A 23,876-nucleotide genomic window follows, 5' to 3' on the forward strand; every position below is an offset into this window, starting at 1 on the left:
GTTATTTATGAACCTATCAATAGTACAAAAAATATTATAAATATTCTATGAATGAATGAAGAATAACTGGCCTTTTGACAATAAACAACTTTTTTTAAAAAACAAACCAAATGTCTATTTAAAAAGCAAACCAAAATTCTATTTTAAAAAACAGAACAACAAAAACCCAGCATTTATGGACTTTGGGTCCAAAATCCAATAATTGTAGATTTCCAATATTCCAATCGCATAATTAAGGGCTCCATGTGTCTAAATTGAACTCACCCCCAAAATAACCTTCACGGCGAATAAAAAAAGCACATCCCTCAAGTATAACCTTCCGTTTAGTCAGAATTGTATAAAAATTACATTAAAAAAAACATGGACTCCATTGCAAGCCTTTCATCTGAAAATGTCCCCGCAAAAGAAAACAAGGTCATCCAATTTGACCTTTGACCCATTTTTATTTTCTTTTAAGCAGGAAACAGCTGTCCACATTAGAAGGCTTCCATAATAAATCAAACGGGTGCCGTGGCCCCTCCCCCGACGCCAGTCCCACATGACGGACATTTTTTTTGTGCTTTTAATAATTGAACGAAACAAACGTTTGTCCTATCCGACACTGTAAAGGTCAGAAAATGGAACTTCTTGTTATTCCCATTGATGACATAAACGGAATCAAACCCGGGGGACATGGGGGGTCTTTTTTACCTTGTCGTAAGGGAAAGAGTGGATTAGTGCTTTGAGGAAGGTGTCAGCCAATACAAATAGACCCCCCAACCCGCTGGAAGTGTCTGAGAGCAACAGTGTCTTCCTCTTCCCTCCATGTTACGACATCCCATGTGCAAAATGCATTTATTCTGGAGTTGGTACGACATAGTCATTAAGATAAATCAATAATGATAATTAAAAGATATTAGCTTGTCTTGTTTTAATCGTCTGATTCTATTAGCATTAAAAAAATGGGATGAATTTAATCCATTTGAACCAAAAATGTAAGATTTTTTTGCAATGTTGACAGGATATTTATATAAAATGGGGAAGATGTTGATATCCGGTAAGGAAAATATTAATTTTAGGACATTTTCATGAAGGTTACAAAAAAGAAAAGAAAACGGCAAAGGAAAATTTCCTTGGTTCGCATCTCTTAATTGCTTATTTTGGTTGTGTTAGCCATTTTGGGTTCATCCGTGTTAGCGAACGTGCTAAAATACCTTTCCTCGTCATTTCTTCTCCTGAGCATTGGTCTGGAACTAGCGTTAATTTCCCTACAGCGCCCCCATTCTCGGTGGTGGTTGTTTGGTGTAATTACAGTTTAAAATGATCACATTTTTATCATTTTTTTAATATTATCGCTGACAAAAATTATTTCACGTTAAATATTGTTATCATTTTATTGACCAGATCTATTATTAGGTACACTTTTTCTATAACTTAATTTCCAATTAGAAATGAGGCTCAATTTAAACTGAACATCACTTTAACAAAACTACAAGAAGTGACCAAAAAATAACAAAATCAAGAGAAAAATGATCCAAAATATCCAGAAAACTACATAAAAATCACCACAACATGCAGAAATTGCCCCAAAAATCAACAAAAACTGACCTAAAATGGCCACAACACCCACAACAACAATAACAGTAGCGATTAAATTCCTCTAAACTGGAAAGTCTAACTCAAATTACTAAATTATTCCACAAAAACTAACAAAAAAGATGCCCAAGTGACCCATTGGAGAGCAAATCTTATGAATTCATCCAAATTTTAAGACAAATTTAATGATATAATCCAGACATTAACACACACAAAAAAAAAAACTAACGCGGGTCTGGACTCCATATTAGAACAGTTTACTTTAAGTCGGGCAGTTTCATTTATACAAGTTGGAAGGGGTGTTGGTTATTGTCAGCATGCTGGTAGATTTGTTTTATTTTTAATGTATGCTCAGCGACATAAAAGGTAAAAAAGTCTAGTGAGTGTGGAATTTTCTATTTTTAGTTCAGCCACCAATTCATATCAAGTACTCACTCAGATGCGCCCCCTCCACATAAGGTAGCTCGGATGTAACGCTACACTTTAGAAGCCTTGCTATTCTAAGTCAGCCAGCGTCCCGAGTCACAGCTGACGAGGGGGTTGGGGGACGCACTCTGTGAGGGAGGGGACGCTCATCTGATTAAGTCCATATTATGGGATAGCATACCTGTCAACCTCCACCGATTGCTCCCCTTATTAACGATTGCAATTCCCCTTATTAAACCATTACAAAAAATGTATAAATGCAAAGCATTATTGTAACGCTGTATTATAAGGCGCACTGTCAATTTTGGAGAAAATTTCAGACTTTTAAGTGCGCCTTATAGTGGTGAAAATACGGTAATTGCTATTGACTTCCAGGTATGAAGCACTCACTCACTACACAGTCACCTCTAGAGCCAGCCATTGTTGATGCTTTGGATTTTTTTTTAGGGGGAGGAGTTATAGGATGGAAGATTTTGTAAATTAAGATGGCATCTGCATATTTAACAGTATTGTTTCAGTTCAGGCGTTTGTGTTTTTTAATATCCGACAGTGGTGGTTTTTCGTTTTTGGTTTTCAGTTTTTTCCATATATAAGGCGCACTGGATTATAAGGCGCCCTGACAATTTTGGAGAAAATGTAAGACTTTTAAGTGCGCCTTATAGTGGTGAAGATACGGTAATTGCTATTGACTTCCAGGTATGAAGCACTCACTCACTACTTTACAGTCACCTCTAGAGCCAGCCATTGTTGAGGTTTTGGATTTTTTTGGTATAAAATCTTGCAGTGGGGGAGGAGCTATATGATGGAAGATGTTGTAAACTAAGATGGCATCTGCATATTTAACAGTAACGTTTCAGTTCAGGCGTTTGTGTTTTTTTAATATCCGACAGTGGTGCTTTTTCCGTTTTTGGTTTTCTGGTTTTTCCATATATAAGGTGCACTGGATTATAAGGCGCACTGTCTATTTTGGAGAAAATGTAAGACTTTTAAGTGTGCCTTAGAGTCGGGAAAATACGGTAATTTGAATTTAATTCAAATCTTTTATTTTTATTTCCCCCCCCGCCCTGTATACAGTACACCATATAGAATACGGGTAGAGAGAGTGAAATTCATGTTATAACAAAAAAAAAACTGTAAAATATGTTCTCTCAATGTAATATTTGTATTTTTTTCCCCCCAAAAAAATCCACGAAGCTCTGAGTCCGCGGTGGCTGAACCGCGAAGTAGCGAGGGAACACTGTACTGGCTTGGGCCGAAACACGATTCCTACATCACCTACCCCAAAAATGCGGGTAAGCGGACATTGAAGAGGTTACGAAAAATGAGCCTGTCACCCAAGTCATCCCTTAGGACCCTCACCCGATCAAAACAATGACCGCTCGCTCGATTGAAAGATAATCGGTCACCTTGGTCGACAAATCCGCTTTTTTACGAGCAGTCGGAATCCCGGGAATGCGAGAACGCCAAATGGCAACTTTTACACGGCCTATAAACGCGGGAATGATGTTTCCGTGTCGTTTCATGTCAACGACAGCGTGCAAAGTCGACCAGTTGTTGCCATTGGACGAGTCCCTGAACCCGTAAAGCAAATGCGGCGACAGGACATTGACCTATTGACCTTTCCGCATGGACAAGCCCATTTTATTGAATTTGACAAATAGACGTGGGTGTATTGTACTCCCACAAATGACAAGGTCAACTTTGAAATCTCATTATACTTGTATAATGACAATAAAAGCATTCAATATATACACACACACATGCATGTGCTTGAAGAAAAGACCAATACTATTACAGGGGGTGCCGTGTATGATTTAAATACTGCATATGTGCTGGTAGGCAAAGTAATTCAGTCCAACCAGGTTGCCAGATTTGACTGCAACCCGTCATTGACAAACAAACAAAAGCCACACATTTCAACTCATTCATGCAAATGGACAAATGTTTGTTGTTATAAAAGAAACAACGTCAACAAAACACAGCTCAAAATTGCTGTTTAAATCCGACAAATACATTTTGACGGACAGTTGGCAAGGACACACCTCCAGACGTATTCCATGTACCGTATTTTCACGACTATAAGGCGCACCGGATTATAAGGCGCACCTTCAATGAATGACATATTTTAAAACTTTTCCCATACATAAGGCGCACTGTATTATAAGGCACACTGTATTATAAGGCACACTGTATTATAAGGCACACTGTATTATAGGGTGCACTGTATTATAAGGCGCCCTGTCTATTTTGGCGAAAATGTAAGACTTTTAAGTGCACCTTATAGTGGTGAAAATACGGTAATTGCTATTGACTTCCAGGTATTCACTACACAGTCACCTCTAGAGCCAGCCATTGTTGATGTTTTGGATTCTTTGGTATAAAATCTTGCAGTGGGGGAGGAGCTATATGATGGAAGATGTTGTAAACCAAGATGGCATCTGCATATTTAACAGTATTGTTTCAGTTCAGGCATTTTTGTTTTTTTTAATATGCGACAGTGGTGGTTTTTCGTTTTTGGTTTTCCGTTTTTTTCCATATATAAGGCGCACTGTATTATAAGGCGCACTGTCTATTTTGGAGAAAATTTAAGACTTTTAAGTGCGCCTTATAGTCGTGAAAATACGGTATTCATAATATTTTATTGATTCAAATTTGTCGGGTTTCTTAGCAATTATCTTTACTTTAGTCTTTAGAACACCTGGAGAAAACCCACACAAGCCCTGGAACAGCGCGCAAACTGGGACGACCCAACTGGGATCGAACCCTCGACCTCAAAACCACTCCCTCCACCTATCAATTTATTAATTTACACTAATTTTCACTTATTTTCATCTTAAACAAACACTATTTCCCTTTCTTTAATAAATCTAAGCAAGTCCAATCCACTTAGTTTTGCTAGCTATATACACTGTAAACAAGGGAATTTAACTCGCGTTAAGTATCTGCGTTTTTGCAGTACATAACTCGTTAATTGAGTCCATCAAGCAACCACAAATCAGGGCGTGGGCGAAATGATGGTTCAGTCCTTCTAAGTGAACGTCTTGGCTTCCGTTGAGCCCCTTTTTTTGTCCACGCGCCATTGCTGGAAATGAGCTCAGGGCTATTGTGCGGGTATAAAGCTCCTTTGGGGGTCGTAATGCGTTTGGGGACATCCATCACAGGGGTGTGGAGGCCAGGAAGTGTCGCTTTAAAACCACATACAGGACACAGATGGAGGAGCAAGTGTGTGACGGCGGGGGTTGCCATTTATCCCCCCAAAAAACCTGGTGGTCTCACGTGGGACTGCAGGTAAACACTATCACAATACGTTTTTTCTTCCATTATGGCTATTTTGACATTATTGATTAAATTGAATGCTTTTACTGTTATTATACAAGTATAATGAGATTTAAAGCTTCACAATAAAGTCCACAAATAAATGATCAATAAATAATAATGATAAATAATCAATAAAAAGTACATAATGTAATAAGTAGTGAGCAACATGAAAATGTGGGCGTATAAATAAGTAGTTGGCAGCATGGAGGTTGAGTGGTTAGTGTGTTGGTCTTGCGGTGGGGGATTTGGGTTCGAATTCAGGTTGGTCCACCTGTGTGGGTTTTTTCCGGGTACTCCGGTTTCCTCACATATTCTAAAGACAAGCCGGGTAAGCTGATTGGACGCTCTAAATTGTCCCCAAGTATGAGTGTGAGTGTGAATGGTTGTTTGTCCTGTGATTGGCTGGACGGCTTTGGCTGCTGGGATAGGCTCCAGCACCCCCTGTGACCGTAGTGAGGATTAAGCGGTTAAGAAAATGAGATGAGATGAATAAGTAGGTACATATTTTCAATGGACAAAAATAAAAATGAAATAAAATATCAGTTTTATGTTATTCTAAAAAAACAATAGACCAAACTTGACAAAAAAATCTATTTAAAGTAAACTTGCGAAATTTGAATTAAAAAAAAAACCTTTTCACCATTCTGTCTCAAAACTTTTGAGCCAGGTTTGATGTCAATCAAAAACCAGTGAGGGACAGTAATAGTAGGTTAAAGGGACTTTATCATTGATTCCTTTGCTCAAGCTTAACTGACTTACCATAATGTCAACAACAACAACAAAAATCCAATGGCAAGAAAGCACGAGCTGACTCATCTTTAACTCTTTCAAGCCCAAACAGCCCAAAATACTTCACAGCAAATCTAATTTCTTTAAACTCCTTAAACAGTTGAATGGAACAAGAACAAAAAATGTATACATTGAATTTGTATCATAATCCCACCACCAGTTATTAACAGTGATTTTTAAAAAAGAAACCATCACCTTGCTCATCATTCATCTGTCAATGGGGTCACGTTTTCCCTGCATTTGGAATTTCAGGGATATAATACTATACACTATATAGAATATGAAACAGCCTATTTTGTGTTAAATAAAAAAAAAACCTTCTTTGCTTCAATTGAGTAAAACTTTTTGAAGGTAAACGACTTAAATTCTTCAAAACGTACATCAATTCTTTCACCTGATTTTAAGCCCCATATTTTGCATTTACGTAATCTCGCCAATTGTCATTTATCCGATCTAAAAAGCACTTTTTGACCCTTGTCTGGACTCATTTCCCACTAATTAAATTATACGCTATCCCGTCTCAATTTATCAGGAACATACATTATTATATACCAACGTATATAACCACGAAAACAAAATGACGTGAAGCCATCCTACGTTAGTTACTAAAGCGTCCCACCCGGGCGATTAAGAAGCGCCCGGCCAGCCTAGGGGGGGGCTTACCGAGTTAAATCCCTTTACAGTATGTTCGTAATTAAAGGCGGACGGTCCCTGGCATTGGAGGAAAAAACAAGGGGGCAGGGGGGCGGAGCCTAGGGGATCAGGAAAGGAAGCGGCACAAAGAGTAGCCTTGGATGGCAAGAAGATTTTTATCTAACATAGCTAAGAATCTAAAAACAAACATCACGAAAGGCACCATTTCCGCTGGTTTGGAACAAAGGCACTACCCCCCCCCCCCCAACCTCAATCCCACCCCCCCTCCTGGATGGCAACCCCTCCCGTAAGGCTAGCTTGTAATTTGCCCGCCTAAAAAGGGTGGGGTTTACCAAAAAGACAAACTATCTCCTCAAATGTATAGAAAGTCAGGAAGCCACAAATGGGTCAAATCTTTCATCCAAATGGGCCCCCCCATTTGGGCGTCTTTTTTTGGGGGGCCTGATTAAAAAGTGCTGGGCGAGCCGCCCTTTTCCTGTAACGTGCTTGGAGGCGGACGCGGCGTGATTATTGGCGTCTGCTTGGCCAGCTGAGCGACGGACTGGCAGAGTGTGCCCCACCCACCCCCAATCCAGCTTTGCTTTTGTTTGCCATTTAGACAAGGGCTGTCAATATCTGGTTTGCGGGCCACATTCGTGCCGACTAGATTTCACATGGGCCGGACCAGTTTACTTTTGGCCCAAAAAGCTAACTTATTAGCCACCATTGATGGCGCTGTTCAAAAATGTTTTTAAAAAATTGCACCGTTTACCTCTGCATAGTTGAAACCCGACTTTGACGGCGCTGTTCAAAAAAATAAATACAAAAAATTGGTAGTTTGACTGCATAGTTGAAACCCGAATTTAACGGCACTTTAAAAAAAGACATTTTTGGCACGGTTTGCCTCTGCATAGTTGATACACGACTTTGATGGCACTGTTAAAAAAAATCTTTTTTGGGATGGTTTGCCTCTGCATAGTTGAAACTTGACTTTGACGGCACTGTTTTAAAGAAATATTTTTGGCACAGTTTGCCTCTGCATAGTTGAAACCAGACTTTGACGGCGCTGTTAAATTTTTTAAAATAATTTTTGGCACGGTTTGCCTCTACATAGTTGAAACCCGACTTTGACGGAACTGTTACAAAAAAATCATTTTTGGCACGGTTTGCCTCTGCATAGTTGAAATCAAACTTTGACGGCGCTGTTTAGAGAAAGATTTTTGGCACAGTTTGCCTCTGCATAGTTGAAACTTGACTTTAAGGGCGCTGTTAAAAAAATCATTTTTTCACGGTTTGCCTCTGCATAGTTGAAATCGGACTTTGACAGCACTGTTTCCATTTTTTTCACGGTTTGCCTCTGCATAGTTGAAATCCAACTTTGACGGCACTGTTCCAAAAAAAAGCATTTTTTTACACAGTTTGCCTCTGCATAGTTGAAATCCGACTTTGACGGCGCTGTTTTTTAAAAAAACATTTTTTACACAGTTTGCCTCTGCATAGTTGAAATCCGACTTTGACGGCGCTGTTTTTTAAAGAAACATTTTTTTTCACAGTTTGCCTCTGCATAGTTGAAATCTGACTTTGACGGCGCTGTTCCAAAAAAAGCATTTTTTCCACCGTTTGCCTCTGCATAGTTGAAACCCGACTTTGACGGCGCTGTTTTTAAAAAAAAACATTTTTTTTTACACAGTTTGCCTCTGCATAGTTGAAATCCGACTTTGCCTACCCATAAATGACACTAAAATATTACCATCCGCAATCACTTTAACTGAATTGTACATCTATCCTTGTCAATGGCAGTCAATGCTTCCATTTTAACTTGCCTACTTAAAGGTCACTGCCTATAGTATTGGATCATTTCCTTCTTAGTTTGGGAAATTTACGGTCTGCTTCCTGTTCACGGGTGGCTTCCTGTTGATTTGGGGGGAATTTTAGCTCCCTTGTTAACCCATTGTCCGCCATTGACAGGCAGGCAGCGGGCCGTACGTTTTGGCTTCCCCAATCTAGACAAACCACTCGTCGTCCTCCGTCACCCTTCGACCTCGGCGCCCTCTATTCATGGCCGGAGTACGACGCTCTAGCCTCCGTCCGCCGTCCGTCAAGCAGCCGGCCAATCGGAAAAAAGGTTACCGCCCACTTGTTTAGAGATCATTAATCATGTCGTGTAGGACAGGAGGAGGCCCCTTAATCCAACCCCCCCCCTCCCCCCCATACCCCAACACACACCTCCCCCCTCAGCAAAGAGGGCTTAAATACCCGCCTAGCCGCCCCCCCCCCACCCCCACCATGGCTAACCCCCAATGGCGTTATCAAGTTTCAGTGGTTGTAACTGTAGCACAATAAACAGAGGGAAAAAGGTGGGTGAAGATAAGGGAAGGAAAAATCTCTTGAAATTGGCACGTGCTGTTGAAATTTCATATATTGACAAAGTAAAATGTACTTTAAGGGTGTAAACATTTTTTTAATTTCTAAAAATAAGATGAATTATGGATTTTTTTCTGTTTTTGGGGGCCATCAACAGAGGTAGGTCAACTAGAGTTGGTTTAAAAATGAACTGTTTTGACTGTTTTGACCACAAGGGGGATTTTGGGATTTTCAGTTTTGACACTTTAAGTCACATGTGTCAAAGTGGCGGTCAGGGGTCCAAATTTGGTCCGCTGGATCATTTTTGTGTGGCCCGGGAATGTAAATCATGAGTGGCGACTTTCTGTTTTAGGATCAAATTAAAATGGAGAGTATAGATGTATATTAATTTTCCTGATTTTCCCCCCTTTTAAATCAATAATTGTCAATTTTTAATCATTTTTTTCTGTGTTTTTAGTTCAAAAATCATTTTGTAAAATCTAAAAATATATTACAATCAATTATCGATACTCACAAAGATAGAATATTATTAGAACTGCGCAAAAAAACTACATTTTGGCACGGTTCGCCTCTGCATAGTTGAAACCAGTGGAAAGTGGATATATGATTCCGGAGGAAGCAAAGTCACTCACATTGGATGTTGAGGACCTACTATCTAATACCTCAAATATCTCATCTTCACTTATCACAAATTTACTACTTTTCAATTTTTTCCACAAAATATTATTGAAAAAAATATTTATTTAACTTCATAAAAATGTGAAAAATCCACTCTAAAACAAATCATTATTGTTTCTGTTCCTGTTAACAAATTTTTATTGACAACACCTAATTTGTCAAAATATTGTCCGGAGCACCCAGAGAAAACCCACATGAGCCCAGCTACAAATTCCAGACCTAGAATCGAACCCTCGATCGCTAACTGCGAGTCTACCTGTCAAAATAACTTGTATTTTTTGGTTTGAAACCCGCTCATTCATTCCAATGGCTTTCATATCAATGAATAAAGACATTTTTTTAAGGCAGCGACACCCAAAATGAGACACTCATCCATGCAAAAAACCATCCTATGGCGGTGCCTGTTACCAGTGGGGGGAGAGGTAATATAATGCATACTGCGATCCCCCCGGAGGCCATTCAGGGCGTAATTGGTGTGGACAGAGCTGGCACTCTCAGAATTACAGTTGGGAAACTTCCTCTAATGTCCTGCTGGGAGGGGAGCCCACCCTTTCCCACAATACAATCCCCAACACAGCGATGGGAACTGTTTGCTTTTCAAATGGTTATTCCTAAATGGTTTGGACCCAATGCAAAGTCCATTGCTGTCAAAGTGGCGGCCCGGGGGCCAAATTTGGCCCGCCGCATCATTTTGTGCGGCCCGGGAAAGTCAATCATGAGTGATGGCTTTCTGTTTTAGGATCAAATTAAAATGAAGAGTATAGATGTATATTAGATTTCCTGATTTTCCCACTTTTAAATCAATGATTGTCATTTTTTAATCCATTTTTACTGTGTTTTTAGTTCAAAAATCATTTTGTAAAATCTAAAAATATATAAAAAGCTAAAGTAAACATTGTTTTAGATCTATAAAAGAACTGAATATTCAGGGCCTTTAATCTAGTTCATTTAATCAAAAAAAATTGAAATATATGTATTAAAAAATGACATTTATTTTTTTAAAAGAGGTAAAATCAGGACATTTTACCTCTTTTAAAACAATAAATGTCATTTTTTAATACATTTTTTCTGTGTTTTTAGTTCAAAAATTATTTTGTAAAATCTAAAAATGTATTTAAAAAAAACACAAATGAAAATTGTTTTAGATCTATAAAAAAGTGAATATTCAGGGCCTTTAATCTAGTTCATTTAATGCATTTATTAAAAAAATCTAAATATTATATCTAATATTTCCTGATTTTACCTCTTTTAAAACAATAAATGTCAATTTTAATACATTTTTATGTGTTTTTTAGTTCAAAAATCATTTTGTAAAATCTAAAAATATATCAAAAAAGCTAAAATAACATTGCTTTAGATCTATAAAACTGAATATTCAGGGTTTTTAATCCATTTATAAAACAAAAATCTAAATATTACATCTAAAATGATCCGGCCCACGTGAAATAGAGTTGACGTTAATTTGGCCCGCGAACCAATCCGAGTCCGCCACCCTTTGCCGTAAGACGCCTTGATGTCAGCGCGCAAAAGTATCGCTTCCCAAAATAACCGTAAAGCGCAGATAACCCACCATGTGGTCGTCGCTAAGCCGAGAGCACGCTCCGATTAGGAGTGTAACACTAGGATGTATCCCGCCGTCATTATAGACCCCCACCGGCCCCCCGCCCCCCGGTGTCATTATTGCACGGAACAAGATGAGACCCCTCGCTCTGCGTCTGTCCATCAGAGTCGGCAGCCATTAATCATCTCAAGTGGACACCGCTGACAGGCAGTCGGTGGCAACACCGTTCCATTTCCTTCTGGCCATTTGAAAACCGGCCCCCCCCAGTCTCCACCAGAACCAGCACCCCCCACCCCGGACCCTCGAAAATCCGACTAGAACAAGGGTGTCAGACTCGGGTTGGTTTGCGAGCCACATTAACGTCAACTTGATTTCATGAGGCCCAGACCATTTAGGATATAATATTTAGATTTTATTTTTTATAAATGGATTAAAATACCTGAACATTCAGTTTTTTATAGATCTAAAACAATGTTTATTTTAGCTTTTTTTAAATATATTTAAATATATATATAAATATTTACAAAATGATTTTTGAACTAAAAACATAAAAATGTATTAAAAAATGACATTTATTGTTTTAAAAGAGGTCAAATCAGGAAATTTTAGATATAATATTTAGATTTGTTTAATAAATGGATTAAATGAACTAGATTAAAGGCGCTGAATATTCACTTTTTTATAAATCTAAAACAATTTTTATTAATTTTTTTTAAAATATATTTTTAGATTTTACAAAATTATTTTTGAACTAAAAACAGAGAAAAATGTATTAAAATGACATTTATAATTTTGAAATTTTAGATAATATTTAGATTTTTTTAATAAATGGATTAAATGAACTAGATTAAAGGCCCTGAATATTCAGTTTTTTATAGATCTAAAACAATTTATATTTAAGTTTTTTTTAAATATATTTTTAGATTTTACAAAATTATTTTTTAACTAAAAACACAGAAAAATGTATTAAAAAATGACAATTATTGATTTAAAACGGGGAATATCAGGGAATTTAATATACATCTATACTCTTCATTTGAATTTCATCCTAAAACACAAAGTCGACACTCATGATTGACTTTCCAAAGCCACAATAAATGATGCAGCGGGCCATATTTGGCCCCCGGGCCACCACTTTGACACATGTGGACTTGAACAAATAACGACAAGTCTCGGGTTAATGAAGCATAATGGATATGATGAATCGTAGCTAAAGGATTGGCTCCGGGAGCCGGGCAACGTGATTAATGGCGGTTACACGGACGTGATCAGAGTGGCTCCTCGCTTAAGCTAATGGACGATACGCGGGAAAAAAAATAAAACCTAAATTAGTCCGGGTTACACATTGAAAGGTCGCGGGTACTTGAATTGAGAAACCTTTCTGGGGAAAATTGGAGAAATATTACGGTAACTGAAACATGAGAACGCCCATTAAAACCTGCCAATTCGACCAACTCATTAATTTTTTGGGTATCGAACCCTCGATCTCAGAACTACGAGCCTAACATGCTAACCAACGAATTTAAGGCCATTTTAAGGGTGTGGCTTATACACAGAGGCGGCTAAAATACAAGAAAACATGGTAAATCTAACTAGCAAAAAGAAAAAGGCTTGTAAAAAGTATTTTGTTGTGTACTAATTGGTATTTTAAATAGAAATGTCCATGAAATTATCATAAATTTGGCCGAATCGTATCTTTTTCAGAAGACCGAAATCGGGTAGTTGAGTTTTTTTGATTGTGAATTGCTCTTCTGTTGTTTCTGAAGGCTTTGCCGGAGAAGTCGATTAAAAAATAAGATATTTTCCATCATCTCATGAAGGCTAGGATGTGTAATTACAATAGCTAGCTAGCTAGCGTGGTTCAGGTTCCTCAAAAGGAGAGCAAAGGTCAAGCGCCACTGAGTGAGTGCTCATCTATAATAGACAAAGGGAAAAAGAATATAAGACTTTTTTTCCCCTTCCCTGAGTGCATCGACTGTGATAATGCGTGGAATTATTAGCAAGAGGAAGAGCAACAATAATAAACAGCCGGCCAAGGTGAGATTAGCGCAAATAGCTAAGTGACGTTAATGCAGCTAGCGTATCATTTGAAGTCCGACACAAAAGACAGCAGGCGGATTGACCTCTGTCATGGCGTCTTAATAACAGGGAAACAAATTGTCTGGTGGTGGAGGATTTAAAGGGGTCCGGGGGGGCTGTCTTTTTGGTGTGTTTTGTTTTTACGATTGTTAGTAGAAACCAGAAGATGCGCTAGTGGTCTGTCATTAGGTCGCTTGACCCCTATGGTGGTTTGGACTTCAAAGATACTGGTGATGATCACACTTTTTTGTGCTTTTTTGGGGGAATGAAAGAGCACGGAAAAATGGTGTGTGAGGTGAAGGGGTCATTTTTAGAAAACAATCGGATTGGTTGTTGCAGTTATTCGTTGAAAAAGGCTTAAAATGTGGAAGTTTGGTAAAAGATAACGTATTTTCACGACTATAAGGCGCACTTAAAAGTCTTAAATTTTCTCCAAAATAGACAGTGCGCCTTATAATACAGTGCGCCTTGTATATGGAAAAAACTGAAAACCAAAAACGAAAAACCACCACTGTCAGATACTAAAAAAAACACAAACGCCTGAACTGAAACAATACTATTAAATATGCAGATGCCATCTTAGTTTACAAAATATTCCTTCATATAGCTCCTCCCACACTGCAAGATTTTACACAAAAAAATCCAAAACATCAACAATGGCTGGCTCTAGAGGTGACTGTAAAGTAGTGAGTACCTGGAAGTCAATAGCAATTACCGTATTTTCACGACTATAAGGCACACTTAAAAGTCCTAAATTTTCTCCAAAATAGACAGTGCGCCTTATAATCCAGTGCGCCTTATATATGGAAAAAACAGAAAACCAAAAACGAAAAACCACCACTGTCGGATATTAAAAAAACACAAACGCCTGAACTGAATACTCAATACTGTTAAATATGCAGATCAGCCATTTTAGTTTACAAAATCTTCCATCATATAGCTCCTCCCCCACTGCAAGATTTTATACCAAAAAATCCAAAACATGGCTCTGGAGGTGACTGTGTAGTGAGTGAGTGCTTCATACCTGGAAGTCAATAGGAATCACCGTATTTTCACCACTATAAGGCGCACTTAAAAGTCTTACATTTTCTCCAAAATAGACAGTGCGCCTTATAATACAGTGCGCCCTATAATACAGTGCACCTTATAATACAGTGTGCCTTACATATGGAAAAGAAATGTCATTCATTGAGGGTGCGCCTTATAATGCGGTGCGCCTTATAGTCATGAAAAGACGGTAATTTATGCACATATAAGCCGTACCCTCGAATCGGTCAACATTTCTTTCAGCGACAAACACAGCATGTATACAAGAAAATCCCTAACATATCTACCAATGCTACCAATTAGCATTCAATCACTAAGTAAAATAGCATTTTCCGCTACAGAGCTATGCTAACACAGCAACTGTTTCCACCTGCACATATGAAGCTTAGCTTGGAAAATGATTCCATTATCGCATTGGTGCGAATAACAGGAGCTGGCAGAGCGCGTCCGGTCAGTTATCTGCTGTCAGGCTGCATTAAAGTCAAGGTCATAGATCACGGTGTGGAAAAGGGGGTCAGCAGACAACAACTCCCGCCGTCTGCCGCTGGCTGGACAGAGACGCTAGCTAACGGGGCCCCGACAGATTCCATCCCTTCTCCCTCGGCTTAATTCATCAAGTTGCAAAGGAGGACTTTAAAAGACGGGAGCAGACCGACGGGCTCGCTGACATACGAGTGCAAACGCTGCCTGTAATTCATCACCGTCCTACTAAATGAACCCGTAGATACAAATTGCCGACTCTATTTACCACGAGGAGCGAGTGCTACGTTGACGCAGGCTGCCAAGGTCGCCATGGAGACGATGTTAGCTTTAGCGCAAATGGGAAAACAAAAGAGTGAAGTACCGATTTTGAGATCATCGTTTTATAAATAATGTTATACGAAAAGTAGTTTTGTGCGTAAAAACGTAAAAACATCAAAATGGCTTAAACCTCATAATATCACAACTTTTGAAATCTCAATATTACTTCAAATTCCTAATTTTTAATACTGTTTATATATATATATATATATATATATATATATATATATATATATACACACAAATATATTCATCTATATATATACACATAGATAAACACGTATATATACACATATTTATACATATACATACATATATTTAAACATATATATACATAAGTATATATACATATATATACATATATACATATACATAAATATATATACAAATATATACATATACATAAATATATATGAATATATACATATACATAAATATATATATACAAATATATACATATACATAAATATATATACAAATATATACATATACATAAATATATATACAAATATATACATATACATAACATATATACAAATATATACATGTATATTGTATATATATATATATATATATATATATATATATATATATATATATATATATATATATATATATATATATATATATATATATATATATATATATATATATATATATATATATATATATATATATATATATATATATATATATATATATATATATATATATATATATATATATATATATATATATATATATATATATATATATATATATATATATATATATATATATATATATATATATATATATATATATATATATATATATATATATATATATATATATATATATATATATATATATATATATATATATATATATATATATATATATATATATATATATATAAAAAATATACATATACATAACATATATACAAATATATACATGTATATTGAATATATATATATATATATATATATATATATATATTTATATATATATATATATATATATATATATATATATATATATATATATATATATATATATATATATATATATATATATATATATATATATATATATATATGTATATATATATATATATATATATATATATATATATATATATATATATATATATATATATATATATATATATATATATATATATATATATATATATATATATATATATATATATATATATATATTATATAATATATATATATATATATATATATATATATATATATATATATATATATATATATATATATATATATATATATATTGCTATTTTCAGAGTAAATATTTTGCATTTAAGCAAGTATGAGGAGCTTTTGTTGCATAGTCTGCTGCTATAAGAACAATTTACTAACAATTTTTGTCTTCTAATTTAGTTATTATGGGACATAAGAGGATAAAAATGTTTGTTTTAGTACATTTAATTAAGTATACGGTCAAACAAGCCTTCCATTAAAATGATGTCTGGGCTCATTAAAATACAACTCACAATAAATTTACCTGAGATTTTGACTATAGTATTTTTTCTTTTACAATAGTAGTAGTAATAAGAGGAAATGTACTAAAACCAATCTTAAAAAGTAATATAGTTATGTTAAAAAAATCACTTTACCTCTTTTCTGCATGAAGGTGAAGAGATCATCCAAGAACTCCTTCCGTTTTGGATCATTGTCCAGCTCATACAACTGGAAAATAAAAAGGCGTTACTTACTACTACTATTAGTACTTCAGACAAAACAAAGCAATTAATAGTCCGGAAGTGGAAAATAGGAAATCTTTTCTTTGGCTCTGTTTCCTCAACAAATGGTGTTGATTTTTAAGAGTGTTCCTTTTAGCAGAAAAGGTGATGCCGCAGCCGTCTTCATTTCCTGTCGAGGCATTTTAAAGTGCCTATAAAGTGCTGGAAAAATATGTCTTGCCAAATTCACACCCCACAGAAAATAAGTATTGTTAACGAGCATGTTAAAATCAAATAATCATTAAAAAAATGAATACAGTAATCCCTCGATTATCGAAAATTCACTACTTTGCGATTTATTTCTGCTATTATTTATCTCATCTCATTTTCTGAACCGCTTATATCCTCACTAGGGTCACTGGGGGTGCTGGAGCCTATCCCAGAACACCCTGAATCGGTGGCTAGCCAATAACAGGGCATTAAGACAAACAACCATTAACTTGTAGCTAGAAGCAATTTTGAGGGTTAGCCAGCTAGCTTAGCTTAATTTTTTTATTATGGGTTGTGGGAGGAAACCCGGAGTACCCGGAAAAAACCCATGCCCGGCCGGGGAGAACATGCAAACTCCACACAGATTGGCATAACCTGGATTTGAACCGAGGTCCCCAGAGCTGTGAGGCTGACGTGTTAACCACTAGCTCCACCGTGCATTTATTATTTAAATTTTAATTTTTTTTAATTTTTATTTTACTCTTATCGCGGTCATATCTGGTCTGCATTAACCGCAATATTCGAGGGATTACTGAACTACTAAAATCCAACTGGCCCTTTAAATCCATGTCTTTGTGGGCGTGTCTTATGAAGACAACAAAGTACTTTCGAACCAATGCTAACACAAATAAATAAACAAAATATTCAGCACTTGTTTGCATGTTTGAACACTCATCTTCAAACAAATAATATTTAATGAATCTAAAATAGTCATGAAAGTCTTTACATTTTTAAATGTGTTATTAGAGCTTAAAATACTGTAGTTGTTTTAGTATAAAATGTAAAAAGACAAAATGTCCTACCTTGGCAAAGTCTCTGGAAGCTTCTCCTCTTCCTCTGTTACTGTCGGCTTCATCCGCCCAACTTGCATTTCCATTCTAAAAGAGAAATAAAGATAAGAAATGTATAAAATAGACCTTAAGATACCAGTAAAGTGCTTTAACTCTGGCTGTTGCGAGAACAATGCTATTTTTAAACACACTCCAAATTCCCTCATTGCACAGCCTTAATGGCGTGCATATCATGAATACTGCTATCTTATGGAAAACCTACTTCACCTATTGCTAACTTTATATACAGTTAAAAAAACAACAACAACAAAATACATAAAATGTGGATTACTCCGATTATATTATCATACTCTTCCACCTCGGCTAAATACTCCCCTTATTAATGATTGTAATTGTCCTTATTAAACTATTTTTAAAGAATGTACAAATCCTTCAAAGCACATATTTACTCACATAGGACGGACTTAAAAATCTAAAATGGTCTCCTATCAATGTCCAATCAGTCAGTGCACTAAATTCAAGATTCTGTATGTCCCTGACAGCTTGACGTCTGGGTACATTGCTTCCTGACACGCTATATACATTGACATAGTGAAGTAACTGACATGCGTGTGAATAGCAAACTTAAAGCACGGCAATATTAGCAGTTAAAAATGACGTTTTCATCTGCTACCATGGACCGAGCCAAAATAGCTAAAAACTTACAGGATTTTTTTTATATTGCATCCACAATTTGAAATGCCATATTTTCACAACTATAAGGTGCACTTAAAAGTCTGACATTTTCTCCAAAATAGACAGTGCGCCTTATAATACAGTGCGCCTTATATATGGAAAAAAAACAGAAAACCAAAAACCACCACTGTCGGATATTAAAAAAAACACAAACGCCTGAACTGAAACAATACTGTTAAATATGCAGAGATGCCATTTTAGTTTACAACATCTTCCTATAGCTCCTCCCCCACTGATTTTATACAAAAAAATCCAAAACATCAACAATGGCTGGCTCTAGAGGTGACTGTGTAGTGAGTGAGTGCTTCATACCTGCAAGTCAATAGCAATTACAGTATTTTCACCACTATAAGGCGCACTTAAAAGTCTGAAATGTTCTCCAAAATAGACAGTGCACCTTATAATCCAGTGCGCCTTATATATGGTAAAAATGTCATTCGTTGAGGTTGCGCCTTATAATGCAATGCGCCTTATAGTCATGAAAATACGGTAATCAAAAAAAAAAAAACTTTTAAAAAACCCTATAAATTGACAGACATGTTTCATTTTGATCAACATTATACATCCATTCAATTCGCATTAGTTCCCCTTCTCTAACATCCACGAATAGCAAAAGGTCACCAATAATAACAATTAACGTCATACCACATTGATCACAGGTTAACCACAAACCAGGTAAACCCAACCTCCCATTACGACTGTGGGAATGCATTTTTTCCCCTGTTCATTCGGGAGGGACTAACCTCTGGAATGATTGTGCCCCTGAGCTGCAATGACCCCCCCCATCCCCTCCCCACCCGCCATCACCTCTTTCTTCATCCTCAAACATCTCCATTTGACCTAAACCATCTGCATCTGCGCCTTAAAGCAAAACCCCCCTAGCCCACCCTGGCCCACCCTCGCCTTCCGACCCAGCTGGATACGACAGCCCACCCCCCGATCCTTCAATCTTAATGCAGCTGTGACGGGTGGCCCAAGTTCATGGAGTGTAGCCGGGCTGTCAGAAGAGGGCGGGCTGGTCAACAAGCCTCTCCAAACACACATGTGTACTGACCACGTTTGTGTTTGTGAGTGGGGGGTAGTAACCAAGGGGGCCCCACAAGACGGGAAGGAAGGAAAACAGGGGCAGAATGAGAGAGAAAGAGGGGTGCACGGTATGTGCCGAGCAGGAATGTCTCCTTAAAGACAAACCCTATAAAAGCAAGGCGAATCAAAACAAGATCCTTTTGGAGCGATGAAAAAGCAAGAGGGGGTGTCACGCTAATGGCTCCGGCTCCCTTTTAAGCCCGAGCCTATTGGTCAACGGCAATTACGGGGTTTGAATTGAATAGCCCGCGGACCAAAAGGTCGCTGGAATGGAGAGATTGCTTGTAAATGCTTCCATAAAAAAGGGCAGAAGTCTTGATCATGTCATGTTCACTAGAGAGCTTTGAGTAACACATTTCAGGATATTGTAATAAAAACGAGAGATTTTTACCGTATTTATTTGCATATAAGCCGTATTTGTAACTAAAAAAATGATGGCTGAATCAAGGGTGCGGCTTATATGCGCACAAAACTTGCTGTTGTGCTCAACACATTTAACGACATTGCAATAAAAACAATACACTTTTACCGTATTTACTCGCATATAAGCCATATTTGTAACTAAAAATATGACTGAATCAAGGGTATGGCTAATATGCCCATAAGAATTGCTGTTGTGCTCAGCATACCGCTTCAAGTAACACATTTCACGACATTGTAAAAAAAATATAAATATACTTTTTTACTGTATTTCTCACATATAAGCCCTATTTGTACATAAAGATATGATGACTGAATCAAGGGTGTGGCTTATATGCGTACAAGAATCGCTCTTTTGCTCAGCAAACCGCTTCGAGTAACAGATTTCACAAAATTGTAATAAAAACAATACATTTTCCCGTATTTTCTCGCATATAAGCCGAATTTACACCTAAAAAAATGATGACTGAATCTAGGTTACGGCTTATATGTGCATAAGACTTTCTGTTGTGCTCAGAACACGGCTTCAAGTTACATAATTCAAGAATTTGTAAGAAAATCAATACATTTTTACATTTTTTACCGTATTTTCTCGCATATGAGCCGCATTTGTACCCCAAAAAATTATGACTGAATCAAGAGTACGGCTTATATGCGCTTAAGACTTTCTGCTATGCTCAGCACACTGCTTCGAGTAACACATTTTTACAACATCGCAATAAAAACTATTTTTACCATATTTTCTCGCATATGAGCCGTATTTGTACCAAAAAAAGAGTGAATCAAGGGTATGGCCTATAAGTGCATAAGACTTGCTGTTGTGCTCAGTACAACGCTTCAAGTAACACATTTCACGACATAGTAATAACAATTATATTTTTTTACTGTATTTTCTCACATATAAGCCCTATTTGTACCTAAAAAATAAGGACTGAATCAGTACGGCATATAAGCGCATAAGACTTTCTGTTATGCTCAGCACACCATTTAGAGTAACACATTTCACAACATCGCAATAAAAACGATACATTTTTACCGTATTTTCTCGCATATAAGCCGTATTTTTACCTAAAAAAATGATGACTGAATCAAGGGTATGGCTTATATGAGCATAAGACTTGCTTTTGTGCTCAACACATAGCTTCGAGTAACACATTTCACAACATCGCAATAAAAACTAAATTTTCGACCGTATTTACTCGCATATAAGCCGTATTTGTACCCCAAAAAATATGACAGAATCAAAGGTACGGCGTATAAGCACACAAGACTGTTTTTTTTAATAAAACTAATATTCAATCCAGGCTGTGACATTCCTTGCATGACAAATGTACATTTTTGGAGGTACAATGTTGCAACTGAGCCATTTCTGTTGCAAAGAATGTCGCCAGACTTGCTACTGTTAGCCTGTCAACTCTTGACGCTAATGTCTTCGAACAACCAAGAAATGGAAGGAAATTATTTGAGAGATTGTCACAAATACGTCTGTTGTCATAATGCTAAATAACTAGATGAAGTTATGTTGATCCAAAATGTCTCCCGTTATCTAAAGTATGCCACATGAGATCCTCATGTGAAGGTAAATACAAACTATAGTACATTTGGAGTGCATACAGACCTTTGCACAGTGTTTGTCCACACGTCTGTTAACCTTTAGCCATTATAAACGACTATAACAAGAGATAAATCAGCTCGCCGCTTGGCTATGTATAATCTCGCATACCGGGGGTGTCGGAGGGGGCGGTCAGAATATGTAGGCTATTCAACCGACTAAAGCTAACAAAGTCATCTGGTTGTTAAACGCAAACGTGGAGATTTCCTAACTTCCCAAAACAATGCTGACTTTCACCATGGTTTGCAGCACTTGATTTCCTCTTTTTTTTAGTTTTTGTTACACAATTTTGTAGTATAGTTTGAAGTACTTCCCTGAACATTAACAGATAAAATGTACACACTATTTTTGGTCTTTTATTCCCACTTATACGCAGCTTTTTACAAGAAAAAATAACTCTAAAAGTCGTTGATTTTGTTTTAATATGTTAGTAGCAACGACGGTTACTTCGAAAAATGCTAGTATTTCAATCTAGTATGTATCTAGTAGTATCTAAATATGTGAAGAAGTAAATTTCCAATCAAAGTTCAAGTAAAAACAACGTAGAAACGTAAATATTTGAATGCTAGTATTAACAAAGAAGCTACAACTAGCACAGATGCTAACGCGATAGCCTAGCTTTGTCATCCAGTTGAGTTTTTTCTTTTTTTAACTCACATTAACAAACACTTATAAGTACAATGGACACCGCCAAATTGAAAGATCTTATCTCAACTGAACTGATGTGGGTCGTCACATAATAGCAAAACAATATGCTAAATGCTAATGCTAAACGACAGTGCTAACAATTGAAAGTGTTGACACAAAATCACCTTTGTGGCTCAATGAAGTCCTGACATTAGCTTAGCACTTTATGCTAATCATTTGTATAACACATACATTCAATTCAATTGATTTAATAAAACAAAACAACAACAAAAATACTATAGTGCATATTTCCGACACTAGCAAACACCTGAATGTAGATTATGATAATATTTGTTAGTATTTAAATGTAAATTATGTGTGTAGAAGGACACCATTTTACAATCAAAGATTGCTAAGAGAATAGCGCAATTTTTAGGGATAGGAACAATTGTATGCACAAAAAAACGAGGGTTTTCGTCCAATGGTAAAAGCAACTGGTTCATCCGCTAAGAACATGTCGGCTCTTGACGAAAAAACTGGTCAAAAGCAGGAATGTTAACGCTTCACGTCACCTTTTTAGTAAGGTTAAGGTGACTCCTGACATTTTCACTCGTCGTGATCAGTCACCTTAACAGCGAGTGCTCAAATTACGTCTTAAAACGGGATCTTAAGAGGGTTTACGTTTGAAAATGTTTGGATACAAATAGCAGTGTAACCTCAGAAGTTCAATGGATCAACGATTATGAATGTATGTATTAAAAAAACTATCTCAAATATCATTGTTTGGTCTCAATTCCACTTTGGCGACATATATCTTGTGCTAACTTAACATTTGAAGTTATTTAGCATGGTCTCACATTATTAGCATTAACCAAACTAGACATGTTTTTTGAATGGAGTAAATTGATGTACAAAAAAGAACATTTGAAAAAGGAACAATGGGTTAACGGAGCTGTTTGGTGACCAAAACACATTAAGGTGAAACGTGTCTAACGGGTCTTGTACGTAATCAGGAATCGGAATCAACGTAATACATGCCAAGCGAGCAGTTTATGGATGCGCGAGGGGGGAAGGGAGGGAGCAAATCAAGGGTTCAAAGTTCCCTTGTGGCGTATAGCCGCCACCAAACACAATTTTGATTTGCTACGCTTGTAAAACCTGTTGAACCGGCTATTGAGACTTGATGTTCATTTTGGGATTAATGTGGCCTATCCCACTATCTGTGGTGGGGGGTGTCGAAGGTGCGGCCCGGGGGCCAGAAGTGGCCATACAGGTTGTTTTGCCTGACGCCCATTTTGTAGCTTTTTCACATATCCGTTTTTTGTTAATTTCAAATTGTGTAGGCCGTATAGCAACTTTTGTATCAGG

General features: G+C 36.6%; 1 protein-coding gene across 1 annotated transcript in view; it reads right to left on the reverse strand.

The window, feature by feature from the left end:
- Positions 1-23,876, reverse strand: part of LOC144194729 (AT-rich interactive domain-containing protein 3A-like) — a 68,844-nt gene that overhangs the window by 14,366 nt on the left and 30,602 nt on the right. Inside the window, exons 3-4 of the mRNA XM_077713978.1 lie at positions 18,041-18,115; positions 16,902-16,974 (exon numbers count right to left, since the gene is read on the reverse strand). Coding sequence (XP_077570104.1) covers positions 16,902-16,974; positions 18,041-18,115 — 148 coding nt within the window. The remainder of the gene's footprint in view (positions 1-16,901; positions 16,975-18,040; positions 18,116-23,876) is intronic.

Source organism: Stigmatopora nigra, chromosome 3, assembly GCF_051989575.1.
Source record: "Stigmatopora nigra isolate UIUO_SnigA chromosome 3, RoL_Snig_1.1, whole genome shotgun sequence".
Classification (NCBI taxonomy): domain Eukaryota; kingdom Metazoa; phylum Chordata; class Actinopteri; order Syngnathiformes; family Syngnathidae; genus Stigmatopora; species Stigmatopora nigra.